The 14912-nt window shown below is 43.1% G+C and overlaps 3 protein-coding genes across 3 annotated transcripts in view; all 3 read left to right on the top strand.

Moving 5' to 3' along the window:
• Positions 1–14912, top strand: part of LOC131012154 (endoplasmic reticulum oxidoreductin-1-like) — a 606214-nt gene that overhangs the window by 46543 nt on the left and 544759 nt on the right. The window lies entirely within an intron of this gene.
• On the top strand, positions 3961–5806 carry LOC131008369 (uncharacterized). The gene is made up of 2 exons (XM_057935253.1): positions 3961–4157; positions 4774–5806. The coding sequence occupies exons 1-2, from the start codon at positions 3961–3963 to the stop codon at positions 5804–5806; spliced, it is 1230 nt and encodes a 409-aa protein (XP_057791236.1).
• On the top strand, positions 10101–11788 carry LOC131012156 (uncharacterized). The gene is made up of 2 exons (XM_057940075.1): positions 10101–11016; positions 11093–11788. Exons 1-2 carry the CDS (start codon positions 10207–10209, stop codon positions 11645–11647), a joined length of 1365 nt encoding a protein of 454 aa, XP_057796058.1. The 5' UTR covers positions 10101–10206; the 3' UTR covers positions 11648–11788.

Genomic DNA, 14912 nt, shown 5'->3' with positions numbered 1-14912 from the left:
AAATGAGTTTTTATAGAAACTTAACAAACCGTGTATCTTTGGCCACAACAATTCGTGTGTGATACATTGTTAATTGTATTGAGAAGTGTCCATTAAGAATGATGAGATTCTCACAGTAAGCCTATAAAGTTTATCATATCAAACCATACAGGCATAATTTATTCTGGTATGATAAAAAAGAATTGAGTGATATTTAATTAAAGAGAAATTGATTAATTAATTAATTGAATGTGCGGTGTCTTAAACACAAAGACTATTTAAGTTGAATTTACTTGCTCCGATTAATAAGTGGGATAGAGCGGTAGTTGATGAGCCCAAATTTTGTGCTCTTTTTCTTTGTTGTGTCTAGGTCTAGATCGAGTCCTTTGTGTGTGTTTTTGCTTGTTCTTGTGTCTGGGAGGACACTTGTTTGGCAGGGCATCGTGGATGCTATAATGGGCAAGATGGAGCAAATCTGATGAGAAAAGGGAAGGCACTTCAACGATCAAGTCTAACGAAGCCTGCAGGTTGGATGCAATCCAAAGGTCCAGAGTCACATTTGCTGACCTGCTGGGCACAATGATTAGCATCCACCACAAGAGGTACCAAGGGCATGAGGAGTGGCAGAATGAAGACAAAAATGGTGAACATGGAAGAATCCATCGTGACCGGGCGTCCGGGGCTAGATGCTGACATGGCAGATCCGGTGCATGAAAGAAAATGCGCGGGAATATTTATTTTCCCATGCGCTGAGCAGATTTGATTAAAGCTTGAATATATGCACGGATCAAATGGTGGAGTTTATCAAAGGTAGAGTCCTTACACTTGTGGAATCTATCTCTGGCAGAAGAAGAACACTCCAGCTGGAGTTGGATTCTCAAAACCCATAACTGCGTGTTGGCCTTTGGCCCACACCTGGATCTCTATAAATACTTGTTCACATTTCATTTGAAGTGTGGAAAAGGTTAGAGAGTGTGCACGGAATAGAGGAGTAGGGCTAGTACCAAAAATAATATTTTACTTTTCTGCATTTTAGTTTATGTTTAAGCCCCAGTTTGGGCAAGACGCTTAGTTTATGCTTTATGTTGGTAGCGTAGCATCGAGCCCATTTTTCCCGTATTAAGTAAGTTTACTTTATTTATTTCCATGTTTTATTTATCTTTTGTTTTTGCAATTTACTTTATGTCTAGCTAAGTTTATAAATTTGGGCAAGGCATAGATGTGGATATGAATTTATAAACTCGTGATGTTTAATTGTGTGCTTAAGTAATTGCATGTTGTGTTCCCGAAGGGCTGGAAATTATAACCAAGTGTCTAATTCAATTTGATTAGTTAACATGCCATTAATTAATTGAGTAGACTTAGATCACCAATAAATCAAGATTATAGGGTGTGTGCGATCATTGTGCGTCTTGAGAGTATTTGCAGGCACGGGAGGTTGAAGTAGATTACGGTCTGCCTAAGTTCAATATCGGGTCTATCTAGGTCTAAATGCTTCTCGGTTTAATTGCATGCTCTGAGGTGTCCTATTGCATGGTTAGATCGAGATGGTTTAATGGTATAGGGTATCCCTTATCTTATACACACCTAAGGATAGATTTTCTTAGACAATGGAACTGCACGTGATAAGTGAGAATGATGGCACATGCCATTGGTAAGTTGTAACCGGTAGACACAATATTGTAATGAACAACTTGACTAAGGAGCGAGTGTAAGAGATTATCCACAGATTCGACGTCTTGACAAGATTGCCTTTATCACTTATATTTATGTTTAGTGTTTTCGGTATATTTGCATTATTTCAAGTCAAGCTGAGTTTAGTCCCAAGAAGGTGTCTCGTGACCAGGACGATAGTCCACCCCACTATTTTCTTATCTTTGTTCGTGACATGAGACAAGCTGCACCAACTCCCTGAGGGATCAACCCTTGCTTACCATTAGGCACTAGGGCTGGGAAGATAGGGTTCGGGTATAGGGTACCCTATTACCCGACCCAAAAAAATTGGGTATCGGGTACCCTATACCCGATAAATTAGGGTTCGGGATCGGGTATTTAGGGTGGGGAAAAATCGGGTATCGGGTATACCCGATCGGGTATACCCGAATTACCCGGTTTTTTTATTAAATATATATTAAATTATTTAATTAATTTGAAAACGCTTCTAGTTCTAGCCCTAGTTTGTTCCCTCCCTGTTGCCCGCCTCCCTCTGTTCCAAACTTGAAACTTCCAAGTTCCAAACACCCTTCTGAACTCCCGGCCGCCTTAATCCCCCAGCCTCCTCGCGCGGCGCGCCGGCGCCGGCCTCCGTCGTCCCACCCGCCACCTGTCGGCTGCCACGACCCAACGGCGACCTCTCGCGAGTCGTCCCCAGCCAGGTCCGAGTCCCGCCCGCCTCCCAGCCACGCAGTTGCCGCCATCGCGAGTCGTCGACCCAGCCACGCAGTTGCCTCCATCGTCCCAGCAGTCACGCCGCCTCCGAGCTCCCAGCAGACGCCGCCAGCCGTCCCCACTCCCCAGGTACGATTCTTCTTCTTCTTCTTCTTCTTTTTTTTTTTTAAATGACTTAATGTGTTATATGTAGATTTGTGCACTATATCTATATTTACTTAGGTTCAGTTAAGAATTCAGTTGAGTTTGAATGTTTGATTGGTTCCTTTCGATATTGGGGTTGTATTGATACACATTGGTGATTTCATTTGTGCACTATATTTTCTTTATTGATAGTTTGATACAGATTGATTTCTTTTTTTTATTGATTGCTTTAGATATGCTTTGCTTGGTTTGATTGGTATTTGGTACAGTTGGCTTTAGATTGGATATGCTTTGCTTGGTTTGATTGGTATTTGGTACAGTTGGCTTTAGATTTCATTTTGTATTGATTGGTTTGATTGATTTCAGTTGGCTTGATTGATTGTTTCTAAATTAGTTTGAGCTATTATGACAATTTTCTTTATGAATTAAGTTACTTGTGCAAGCCCGTTTTTACTATTGGAAGGATCCATACCTTTGGAGGATTGGAGCAGATCAGGTCATACGGAGGTGCATACCTGAGGATGAGCATGCCCAAATTTTAGACATGTGTCATAGAACAACAAGCAGTGAGCATTTTGGAGGAAAGCGCACGGCCCACAGAATTCTAGAGAGTGGATTCTACTGGCCTACCGTATTCGCGGACGCAAGGAAGTGGGTACAGAGCTGCCCGAAGTGCCAGATGACTGGAGGCATTACCGCAAGGGATGAAATGCCACAAGTTCCAATCATGCCAGTTGAGATTTTTGATATGTGGGGAATTGACTTTATGGGACCCTTCCCAAAGTCAAAGAACTACGAATATGTTTTGGTAGCAGTGGACTACGTGTCAAAGTGAGTTGAAGCCAAGGCAACCACAAGTAATGATGCTCACACCGTGGCAGATTTTCTGAAAAAGCAAGTGTTCGAGAGGTATGGTATCCCCAAGATCCAAATCAGTGATCAAGGGTCTCACTTCTGTAATGCCACCATCAGAGCACTGACCAAGAAGGTGGGGGTGACACACAAGGTCACTACAGCATATCACCCCCAAGCAAATGGCCAAGCTAAGATTTCCAGTAGGGAGATAAAGAGCATTTTGGAAAAGGTGGTACACCCAAACCGCAAGGACTGGAGTAACCACTTGGGAGACGCGTTATAGGCATACCGAACTGCTTTCAAAACACCCATTGGAATGTCCCCTTTCTGATTGCTTTACGGAAAAAGATGTCATCTGCCTGTGGAAATCGAAGATAGGGCGTACTGGGCAATCAAGCAAATTAACCTCAGTATGACCCTAGCTGGAGAAGCGAGGAAGTTGCAGCTGAGTAAGTTGGAAGACCTTCGGTTGGAGGCTTACGACAATGCGGTGCTCTATAAGGAGCGAACCAGGAGGATCCATGATGCCAAGATCAGAAAAAATGAATTCTTGGTGGGACAAAAGGTCTTACTTTTTAATTCGCGCTCAAGATGATGGCTGGGAAACTTCGTTCAAAGTGGTCAGGGCCATTTATGATCAAAGAGATTTTTTCAAATGGGGGCATAGAGGTATACGATCACAATGGGGTTGATACGTTTGTAGTAAATGGGCACCGTTTGAAGCCCTACCATGAACTTGCTGAAGTAGAGAAAGAGAAGGAGGAATGCCACCTTCTCGACCCTGTGTACGAGTAAAGATGAAGGAAGAGTCGAGCTCGAGACGGAAAACAAGAGCGCTTGCTGGGAGGCAACCCAGTGCTGTCCTTCGGTATGGTCTTTACCGAATTTTATTTTCTTTTAAGATTGTTTTGTTTTGTTTGGATGCACTAACTAGCAGGCAAGATGGGCCGAAATAGTAAGGATGGCGGAGGCCCAGTGGATAATTCAAACCCACTTTGCGTTGCAAAGTGTGTAGGTGGAGGTTCGGGAATTTTGAAAAACAGGAATGGTCTAACTAGGAAAGGATGACGTCAGAAAGGCGGAAACGGCCGTCTGACATGATGGGACGAGAACGTTTGGGTTTCCGAAGGAAATTTGAAATTCAAATTTTGGAGAGATTTTTCTTTCCTTAATTTAAAAGTCTGCCATAACCGTCATCCCCACTTCCCTTAAACACTTCTCCCAAAATCCTAAATCTCCATAACTGCTACACACGATCTCCACTACTCCCCCCGCCTTTAAATTTGGTAACCGCTGATACCACCTTAAAAACCACCTAGTTCCCTAAATTCCTACCCAAAACCCTAACTTTTCAAACACTTTCTCAATCCCAAAAATCCACAATGGCAAAGACTAAGGTGAAACTAGTTCTGGAAGCACTCAACCTCCAGCAAGGAAAAGGACCACCAAACCCCGGCCTCCGACAAAACGAACCACTAGACGAACCGCCTCCGAGGAAACTTCTATCAAAGCTACCGAAGAGCCGGTCATAGCCAGTCAGACGGAGGAGAAAGGGCTGGAAGATGTCCCTGCAGTGGAAGAACGTGAGGTTGAGAAGGAAACCTCGGAGGAGATGATCGAGGTGTCGGAAAAACCCATGGAGAAAGAACAGCCCGCACCTACCCCACCGATAAAGAAGCCGATGAAAGCTCTGAAGAAATCAACCCCCGCTCAAACTACCAAAGAGCGGGAAACCACTCCAGTACTCCCTACACCACCGGCGCCATCTCTTGAAGAAGGAAAGACGGCGACGGGGTCCGAGGAAGGAGAAGAAGAAGGAGAGGAAGCCACCCATGAGACAGAAGTGGAGGCCTCTACCCCCCAAAGCAAGGTGGTGAAGATCGCAGCAAAGAGGAAGTTGGATGTCACCAAGCCTCCTCTGCCCACGAAAACCAAACCGGCGGCAGCCGGAAGTAAGACAAAGGGCAAGGAAGTCCAGAGCAAGGGTAGGAAGGCAACCCCCGCTGAAAAGGGAAAAGGAAAACAAGACGAGGAAGATCCAGAGAGGACTAAGACTGTGGATAGCTCCAGATCAGCGGATGTCTTGGCGCCAAAGAAACCCACCTCCAGTACAGCCACTACCGCGAAACCAAAGCTTACAAAGCAAAAAGGCTTGATACGTACCACTGCTTCAGGAGTGGTTATACCGAGAGATAGCCAAAGGTATGCCGTCCTTCAGAAAAGAGAAATTACCCCATGGTATTTTATGGTTAATGAAGCTTTGGATGAGTTGGGAATAAAGGAAAGAGTGGAGGGCTACTTCGATGGGATAGGTTGGAAGAAGGTGTTGGAGTGGAATCCGAAGGCATTCCAGAAATTGACGGAAGAATTCATGGGCACTGTTGAGTTTAAGCCCAAGGGAAACTACACGATTGAGACCCCGGGTACTTTGCGGTTCTAGTTGCAAAGTAGGATGTTTTCGCTTTTGATCAATGAGCTGAACATCCACATCGGGGTGATTGAAGCCAGAGATGTTTATGAAGAGGAGTACAGGCAAGCAAAAACCATAGCCTACCAGAGTGGAGAAGTCAGATTGACCACTACTGGTCGTTGTTGTCTACCGGAACCAAGTATGTCAAAAACAGCAGCAAGTCAAACGAGATTCGGGACCCTGCCCTGCAAATCTGTCATCGATGGCTGGCCTACAACATTTATGGTCGGCTGAAGGGATCTAACGTGGTCACTCAACAGGAAGTCTTCCTGTTGTGGTGCATGATGGAGAAGAAAATTAAATGGTGAACTTCGGGTTCACCGTGGCACTGCAATTCCAGTATGGGGTCACCCATACTAACAAGTTTCTCTCCCTCTGCCCATTAGTGACCATCCTGGCGAAGAAGCTTATCAAGTTCGACGTGGAGAACTCGGATGACACCGCTCTGGCCGAAAATCGCTTTCTAGACCTCGGCAGATTTGTGCGCTGGAGGCTGGTTGAGGCCGACGAAAGCGGGAGGTATCGTTTGGTGTACCCGGAAGGAGCAGCGGCCAGACCAGAACCGAGGAGGCCACAAGAGCAGGATGCACCCCGCCTTATCAGTAGCGAGAGTGTTATGTTGTTGGCTGAGCTTAAAGAGGTAAATGACGAGCTGTTGATGTTGAGCGCGGAGATAACGACCCTGAGGAAAGCAATGGACGTTGGCTTTAAGGCAATCATGGACCGGTTGAATGCGGAGGATAGGTCCTCCGACCAAGACAATTAAGTTTTCTTACCCTGAACTTTTAGATTAGGTTTTGTTTTATCTTTTGATTTTCATGTTTTAGTAACTTTAGTATCTTGTTTGAGTCGAGTCTTACTTGCACTATTTGATGGCGATGAGAATATGCATGCTGATTCTGGTCATGGTTTGATTTGGTGGTTGAGTATGACATGCATGATAGTAGTTGTGAGCTTACAGATAATACCCCACCAGTGAGATCAGGGCCATATTTATGAAAAATCGAATATTTCTGGTGAGACTTTGTTGTACTAGGGAATCTGGATTTTGTTTAAAGACTTTTACTGCTAGTAACGACTTGTATGATTAGGGCACATTTCTTTGATTAGGGCCCCAGAATTTTCTTTGTTGATGAATGTGATAAAACCCATTGTTATACCAATTTGAGCCGAACCTATTCTTTCTTGAGCCTTTCTAATGTTATATCTAAAAGATAGAATTGTTGAGATGCACGAAATGGTAAACAAGAAATTGGAAAGAAGAAAGAAAATCTGGGCACAAAAATTTTTTTGATGATAAAACTGCCTAAAATCGAAGAAAAATTGACCTCTAGTGAAGCAGGGGAATGGAAGGTTGGTTGTGGTTTTACTGAATATATATGCTGGGTAGGGGTGATACTGAATTAGCCACTGAACTATATTTATCTCACCTTTGCTCCGTATACCCCATTACAACCGAACAAAGACCCTCTGATGAGTCATGCTAGTGTGCTTCACTTGTAGTTTTCAATCAAACTCATAGAAGAACTGGTACAACAAAGTAAGAGTGTATACACTTAGCCCGGTACTTGAGAGAGAGAGAAGCTACTATCACACTTTATGCATATTCATTACTATCTGGTTTGCGGTTAGACTGAACTGAATGATGCATGTTAATATGATCTGATCCTGATGTTGGTGCAAGTCTCGCGTCTTGAAGTTTTATTTCTTTCCTTTCGACTTTTCGTCCGTGTCTTCTGTGAATCCACCTACATACTTGAGGGCAAGTATGGTTTAAGTGTGTAGGTGTGATGCGTCTTCGACTTTTGGGCCATTTGGCCCTATTTTTTCTCTTTGTTTGTGTCAGTTCAGGTTTGTCCAGGGGAAAACGAAGTTGTTGAGGAAGGAAGGTCCAGTAGAGCGGAAACAGAAGAAATGTGGTTGGAATGGGCATTACCAGGCCCAGATTACAATGTTATGTTTACCAGCATGGAGCTTAGGCGCAGTACCTCTCCAATCTAACTTGGGGCATGGGAACGCGAAGCAACCCACCTGGTATGAATCAAACCCGAAGGAAGCAATCCGTCTAACCACTACAATGAGAAGCAGACAGCCGAAGCCAAGAAAGGAAAGTAAATCCCGAGGATTTGGAGGAAGCGAACAGAAGAAAAAGGAAGAAACTAGAAGAATCTGAAGAAAGGGAAAGGTTGACTACAGCAAGCAGCTGGAAGCTATCTTCAATCGGATCAATCAAGGATTGAGCTAAAGAAGGAAAGAAGATCTCGATGAAGATATGAAGCTAGCGCAGCTAGGGTTAGACCTTTACCATTCGGCAGTATAAAAGAAGGAGGATGTGCAGCGTGAAGAGGCTCTTGGCATCTTTGAACTCTCGCTTTATTAGATTACTACCTTAATTCTGCCGTGTGTGGCATCCAAAACAATTTACATTCCAGTACTATTTCCTATTTCCGTTTGCTTTCAATTCGAACAAGATTAAAGGCTCGTGGCCGTAGGTATCATTTCTATTATTCAAGTATTTCCTTTTTGTTACATGATGTGTTTAATTCATTTTGCATTTATGAATTCTGCTATGTGTGAGTAAATCCTTTGGTGAGGTTTAAGGGGTGGAAATAATTGTTGTCAATATGTAAACATTCGTGAGGCATTTCGGTTGAGTCTCGTAGTTCCAGACGGATCTGTGCCAAGCCATGGACAGTAGGGGCCTAACGGGTGATCTTCGTTCGGTAAAACGCTGTCCGTGTCAAGCAAAGGCCAGGGTATACCAGAGCGTGACAACCGATATACCCAAGACCGAGTAGCTGAGCAGCGTCAACAAAAGGCGTTGTAGATCCGGAAGGTGGGGAAAGGATTGATGGGATACACTGTCCCTCCTCAGTCTTGGGCTTCTCTAGAGACTATCCATCAACTGTGACGAGGCATCAAGCCATGGTTATCAAACGAGGAAGGTAACTTCTGCGCCGTAGCATGTCTATGACTGGTCGGCTAACAAGCCGGAAATGATTGTGTCCAGGAGGCATGTGTCACTCAAAGTGCAGAGTTGGGGACTTCGGGAGAGAAGGTTGGTGAGGGTCATACTTGGTGAGTAACGGGTATGACTACCATCTAAGGGGAAGTGAAGCACTGCCTTGTGACCGGGGATTGTGTGACCTTCGGACCAAGTGACTACAATGGACTCAACCATCCTAAGTGTGAAGTATAGCCCCTTGAAACGCCCCAATGTCTTTGGGTCACGCCTTGGGTTTATATGGATTATGGACGGATCATCAGTATGCCTATGACCGAAATAAATGTTGACAACAGTTATGACCTACCCGAAGAACCTCACCCCTTTGTTATTATTGATCTTGTTTAGTTTCTTGTGCAGAGTATACAGATTGAGACCGGTGACACCTCAGTTTGTCGTTGGAGAACAAAGTAGTTCCTCACTCCTTGTGGGATTCGACCCTACACTTGCCACTAAGACTTGTTTCTTGTTGTGAGACGTAGGAGCGTGTATTGTCTGTATCGGGCATACACAAGTATTTTGCTCGCACCGCACGACGGGTGCGTGTCACACTGTCCCTATCACGATCAGTAATGTGAAATCTATAGCCATTCATAAAATAGCTGGAGTACGTTTCAATCTCATTTAAGGGCCCGACTGCAAGCGATTTAATATACGGGTTCAAATCATCGTTAAAAGGACGACTCACCTGTTACACGCATTGATTTAAGTTTGCAAGCCAATTTTAGTCAAGTAAATGTATATTTAACATAAGTAAGTCGCATCTTACGTAATGGCTAAACAACACAAGAAAATTGTTATCATATGCAACCTCTAACTCCGCTCCGGTGATTGAAGGATTTGCATATCGCATTTCCCCCTCGAAGATACTTGGATACAAAGAAAAAGTTATACTCCCTCCGTCCGTGAATTAAAGCCCCATTTACTGTTGGGCACGGAGACTAAGAAAGCTGAAAAAAGGTGTTGTAGGTAAAAGATAAGGGTAGTTGTTTACTTTTTGCTAATCTTTACTTAAGAGAATGCTTTTACTTTATTGACTTTAAGCTTTCCATTTAATTTTATGTTTCAATTTAAGTCTTAATTTTATGTTTCATTGATTAATTAATTTAAAGAAACAAAATTGGCTCCACGTGTGTTGCTGCCAAAATAAATTCATTAAAATTGAATAGGCATCAGCAAAAATTCAAAGAAACAAAAAGGATGGTACACGTGTGAAAGCTGCCAAAATAAATTCATTAAAATTGGCTCCAAAACTTTGGAGCCAAAAGTACAAGGGCCCGCCATTTACACTATAAATCCATGAATATACCTCATTCAATTCCCACCTAATTTTCCTTAAATCCTACTGTATCTGGCAGAACAAAAAATGGCTATAGAAAGGCCAAAGTTACAAGATGATCAAAGAAACAAAGTTGCCCAGTGGCTGTTAGAGCATAGCAGTGAAGGCAAACTTCGCCATGGAGCAAAAAAAGAGGCGGCACTTCACTTCAAAGTAAACTTGAAGACCATTTGGAGGATTTGGAGCCAAGTCTCCAATCAAAGAGCATCCGGTGTACCTGTCCAGGTTAAATCAATTAGAAAAGGATGTATACACAAGGATAAGATGCTCATTGATGGTGAAAAAGTCAAAAAACTTTCAGTTTTAGAAAGAAGTACACTGAGATGCATGTCGACTCACCTAGGAGTGTCTAAATCTTTGCTTCATCAATGGGTGAAGGAGAAAAAATTGAAACCACATACAAATGCCATAAAACCCTTCCTTACCACACAAAACAAGCTATGTAGGCTGAGGTGGAGCCTTAAACAGTTGAGTGGGGTCAGTGAGGATGGTTTTATACCATTTCAAAGTATGTACAACACCATCCACATCGATGAAAAATGGTTCTATCTTACCAAAACCAATGATAGATACTACCTCCTGCCCGATGAGGAAGAACCACATAGGACATGCAAATCAAAAAGGCATATTGAAAAAATCATGTTTATGTGTGCTGCTGCGAGGCCGATCATTGATGAAGATGGCACAGTCATATTCGATGGAAAGTTAGGCATTTATCCTTTCATAACCACAGAGCCAGCACAAAGGAACTCGAAAAACAGAGTGAAAGGTACGCTGGAAGTTAAGGCAATTGCAGCAATCACTAAGCCCATCATTAGAGACTGCCTTATAAAACAGGTAAGCATGCTCAATTTTTTTTAATTAAATGCTATCAGAACATTTGCAAATTCATCATATAGCCTTAATCTGGCAGATGGTTCCTGACTTCATGGCCAAGTGGCCGAAGACATCAAGCAAGCACATATATATCCAACAAGATAATGCCAAACCACACATTCAAGCAAATGATCCAGAGTTTCAAGCGGTTGCAAATACTAATGGATTTAAATTCCAATTAGTATGCCAGCCAGCTAATTCACCGGATACAAATGTCAACGACCTCGGGTTTTTCAGAGCTATTCAGAGCCTAAAAGATCAAAAACCAGCCAAGAATGTCGAGGAGTTACTAGAGAATGTGAAAGCTGCGTACGAGGAATACCCACCAGAGAAGCTCAACAATGTTTTCCTAACCTTACAAGGCTGCTATCAAGAGATAATCAAGTGTAAGGGTGGGAACAACTACAAGATTCCACATATGAATAAAGAAAGATTGTCCAGGCAGGGGATTTTACCACGATGTATTCAAGTTGAAGAATCACTTGTCAAGGAAAGTCTAGAGTTCCTACAGATGGAATCAAGTGAAGAAGGCGAAATTTTAAGGCTTGAAGATGTCATAGAAGGGCTGAATGAAGTGTTACTTATAGACTAGAATTCTGTAGAAGCCTATGTAATTACAGGTGAAAATGTTTACAAGGACAAACACCATGCATGTTTTTGGGGTGTTTGGAATGTAAACTTTTTGTAGATGTTGCCCTCAGACTTTAACATCATCACTGGGCTATTACAATTACCTCAATTGGCACCAATGTCACTCAATCGGCACCAAAGTCACTCAATCGGCACCAACGATGCCGATTGTGCACCAAAGATGCACAATCGATATCACAGGTACATAGAGAGCATCACAGGTACACAGAGAGCAACAAAGGTACACCGAGAGCAACAAAGGTACACAATCGGCATTCACCATGCAAAACATAAGGCATCACAGAGAACAAATAGAGCATCACAGGTACACAATGAAGGCAGACAGAGAACTCAATCAAGAGCACAGAGAAGGCAGCAAACACATAAGGCATCACCAGCCATCCCCACCAAAGAAGCTGAAATGAAAACACACATAAGGCATCACCAGCCATCCCCACCAAAGTAAAAATCACAATTTCACCTGGTTTAACAGAACGAGATAACCTGATTCGCTTGGCCTCCTCGCGCTCTCGTCTAAAATATTCTCGGAGGTCTGAAATTCGAGCGGCCTTCTCCCGATCGCGTCTGAAAGATTCGCGGAGCTCTGAGATTCGATCGGTTTTTTCCCTCTCTCGTCTGATGTGTTCAGAGAGATGGAAGCCGTCAGAATCATAGTCCGGTGATTCAGAGAGAGATTCCTCCGATTCAGAGAGAGGGAGGCCCGGCGGCTCAGTTTCTGGCAGCAACCATGGCGCCGCTTCAGCTACCGGCGAGATTTGCTCCGATTCAGAGAGAGGGAGACGAGCCGCTTCAGTATCTGGCAGCAACCATGGCGCCGCTTCAGCTACCGGCGAGATCTGCTCCGATTCAGAGAGAGGGAGACGAGCCGCTTCAGTATCTGGCAGCAACCATGGCGCCGCTTCATCTACCGGCGAGATCTGCTCCGATTCAGAGAGAGGGAGACGAGCCGCTTCAGTATCCGGCAGCAACCACGGCGCCGCTTCAGATACCGACGTCGTTTTCTCCGATTCAGAGAGAGGGAGGCCCGACGGCTCGGTTTTAGCCATCAACCACGGCGCCAATTCACAAAGATCAGAGGCCGGGGTTTCCGGCACAATCGATTCAGTTTCAAAGGGATGATCCATGGAGTAACACAACAATGGTAGATTTAGGAAGAACAAGAGAGAGACGATGCTCTGAGAGAAGAACCCGATGAAAAAGTCTAGGGTTTCGTAGAGAGAGAGAGGCAACTGCGAAATGTGGAATTCTCTAGAATTCCATTTGATAGACATAAATTTAATGGGGCTTTAATTAAGGATGAATACTTAATGAATAATTAAGTAGGTTAAAAAATTAGGTGGGATAATTAATGGCAAAGGGTAGTAATTTAAAGTAAAGAGGGAGGGTAAAAGGGTACAAAAAGGCAAATGGGGCTTTAATTCGCGGACAAATATTTAGAGGCAAATGGGGCTTTAATTCGCGGACGGAGGGAGTATGTTATTACCTATGTACGATGCTGAAAATATACATAAATTGAACGAGAATACTCACTTGATATATGTGTCTGCAACCTCCGCACAATTGCTCAAAATATACATGTTTGCAGTAATGTATTCTTTTGGCTCCATGTATCTCTTTGTCATTCGATCAATCGGACGTCCAACTAATTTGAGTATTGCGAGTACATTGGGATCATCATTCTCGGCAATAGGTTCATCAATATTGTTAGGCAAATTTCTCCACTTTGTAGTCACATGATCCTCAAAGTAATACGAAGAGAAGGTTGACATTTCTTCTAGTATATATGCATTATTGATGGATCCCTCAACCTTGGCTTTATTTTTTATATGATTTTTCAATGTTCTCAAATATCATTCAAAAGGATACATCCACCGATACTGTCCTGGACCGGCAAGCCGTGCTTCATTTGCCAAATGAATAGGTAGGTGCTCCATTGAGTCAAAAAAACTCGATGGGAAGATACGCTCAAGTTAGCATAGAGTAACAACTATCTTCTCACTCAGTATTCCCATATCATCTATTGAGATGTTGCGAGATGTTAATTCTCTGAAGAAGAAACTTAACTCTGTAATTGCCTCCCAAACGTTCTTAGGAAGAAGTTCTTTAAAGGCAATAGGTAGTAGTATTTGCATGAACACGTGACAGTCGTGACTTTTCATGTTGTGCATCTTCAGGTTGTTCAAATCAACGCATCTGCTAATATTTGACACGTACCCATCGGGAAACTTAAGACTCTTGATCCATTGTAGTAAAATCTTCTTCTCATCCCTTTCAAGCGTGTAACATGCTTTTGGATATTGTCGGGCTCCATCCGGTTTCTTCAATTCAGGCCGTCGACAGAAGATGTTCAATTATTCTCTCAACTTTTCTGTATCTTTTGTCTCCCCTTTCACATTGAGGACAGTGTTGAACACGTTATCAAACACATTTTTTTCAATGTGCATGACATCCTAATTATGTCGAATCAAAAGATCCTTCCAATAGGGAAGATCCCAAAATATGTTTTTCTTCTTCCACCTTATATTTTGATGTTTTACGAGTTGAGCGTTTCTCCCATCAAAGTCTTCTGTAACCTTCACGAAGCCCAACTGCTCTATTTGATTCAAGATTTCTGTTCCCGATCTCTGTTCTGGTGGATCCACATTGCAAGTCTTATTCTTCAAGAATGATGTTCTATTTTTTCTAAACACATGGTTACGAGGTAAGAACTTTCGATGATTGTCAAACCACAATTGTTTTCCACTCTTCGTTAGAGTGAATGCTTTTGTATTCTCCATACAATGTGGACATGTCAATCTCCCAGCTGTACCCCACCCAGACAACATAGCGTACGCTGGAAAATCACTGATAGTCCAAATAAGAGCTGCCCGCATGTGGAAATTTTGCTTCACAGATACGTCGTAAGTGTTCGCACCTACGTCCCACAAATATTTCAACTCTTGTATCAGTGGCTGCAAGAATACGTCCAACTTCATCTTTGGATTAGATGGCCCAGGCACGAGAACTGTGAGAAACATGAATTGTTCTTTCATGCACTAGCATGGAGGCAAGTTATATGGTGTGACAATGACCGGCCAAGATGAATATTGACGTTCTGATTGAGCAAATGGGGCAAAACCATCTGTAGAGAGACCTAATCTCACATTTTTGGTCTCCTGAGCAAATTCAGGATAAACTGAATTCAAGTGTTTTCAAGCCGGAGAGTC

This window comes from Salvia miltiorrhiza, chromosome 2 (genome assembly GCF_028751815.1).
Source record: "Salvia miltiorrhiza cultivar Shanhuang (shh) chromosome 2, IMPLAD_Smil_shh, whole genome shotgun sequence".
Classification (NCBI taxonomy): Eukaryota; Viridiplantae; Streptophyta; class Magnoliopsida; order Lamiales; family Lamiaceae; genus Salvia; species Salvia miltiorrhiza.
The sequence above is the reverse complement of the archived record's forward strand: the minus strand, read 5'-3'. Positions and strand labels throughout refer to the sequence as shown.

Excerpts from the sequence above, each read along its gene's own strand:
- LOC131012156 (XM_057940075.1), top strand. The coding sequence starts at position 10,207 with ATGGCTATAGAAAGGCCAAAGTTACAAGATGATCAAAGAAACAAAGTT. Across the intron at positions 11,017-11,092 it reads GAGACTGCCTTATAAAACAG|ATGGTTCCTGACTTCATGGC; the intron begins GTAAGCATGCTC and ends TTAATCTGGCAG.
- LOC131008369 (XM_057935253.1), top strand. The coding sequence starts at position 3,961 with ATGGCTGGGAAACTTCGTTCAAAGTGGTCAGGGCCATTTATGATCAAA. Across the intron at positions 4,158-4,773 it reads CTTCTCGACCCTGTGTACGA|TTCTGGAAGCACTCAACCTC; the intron begins GTAAAGATGAAG and ends AGGTGAAACTAG.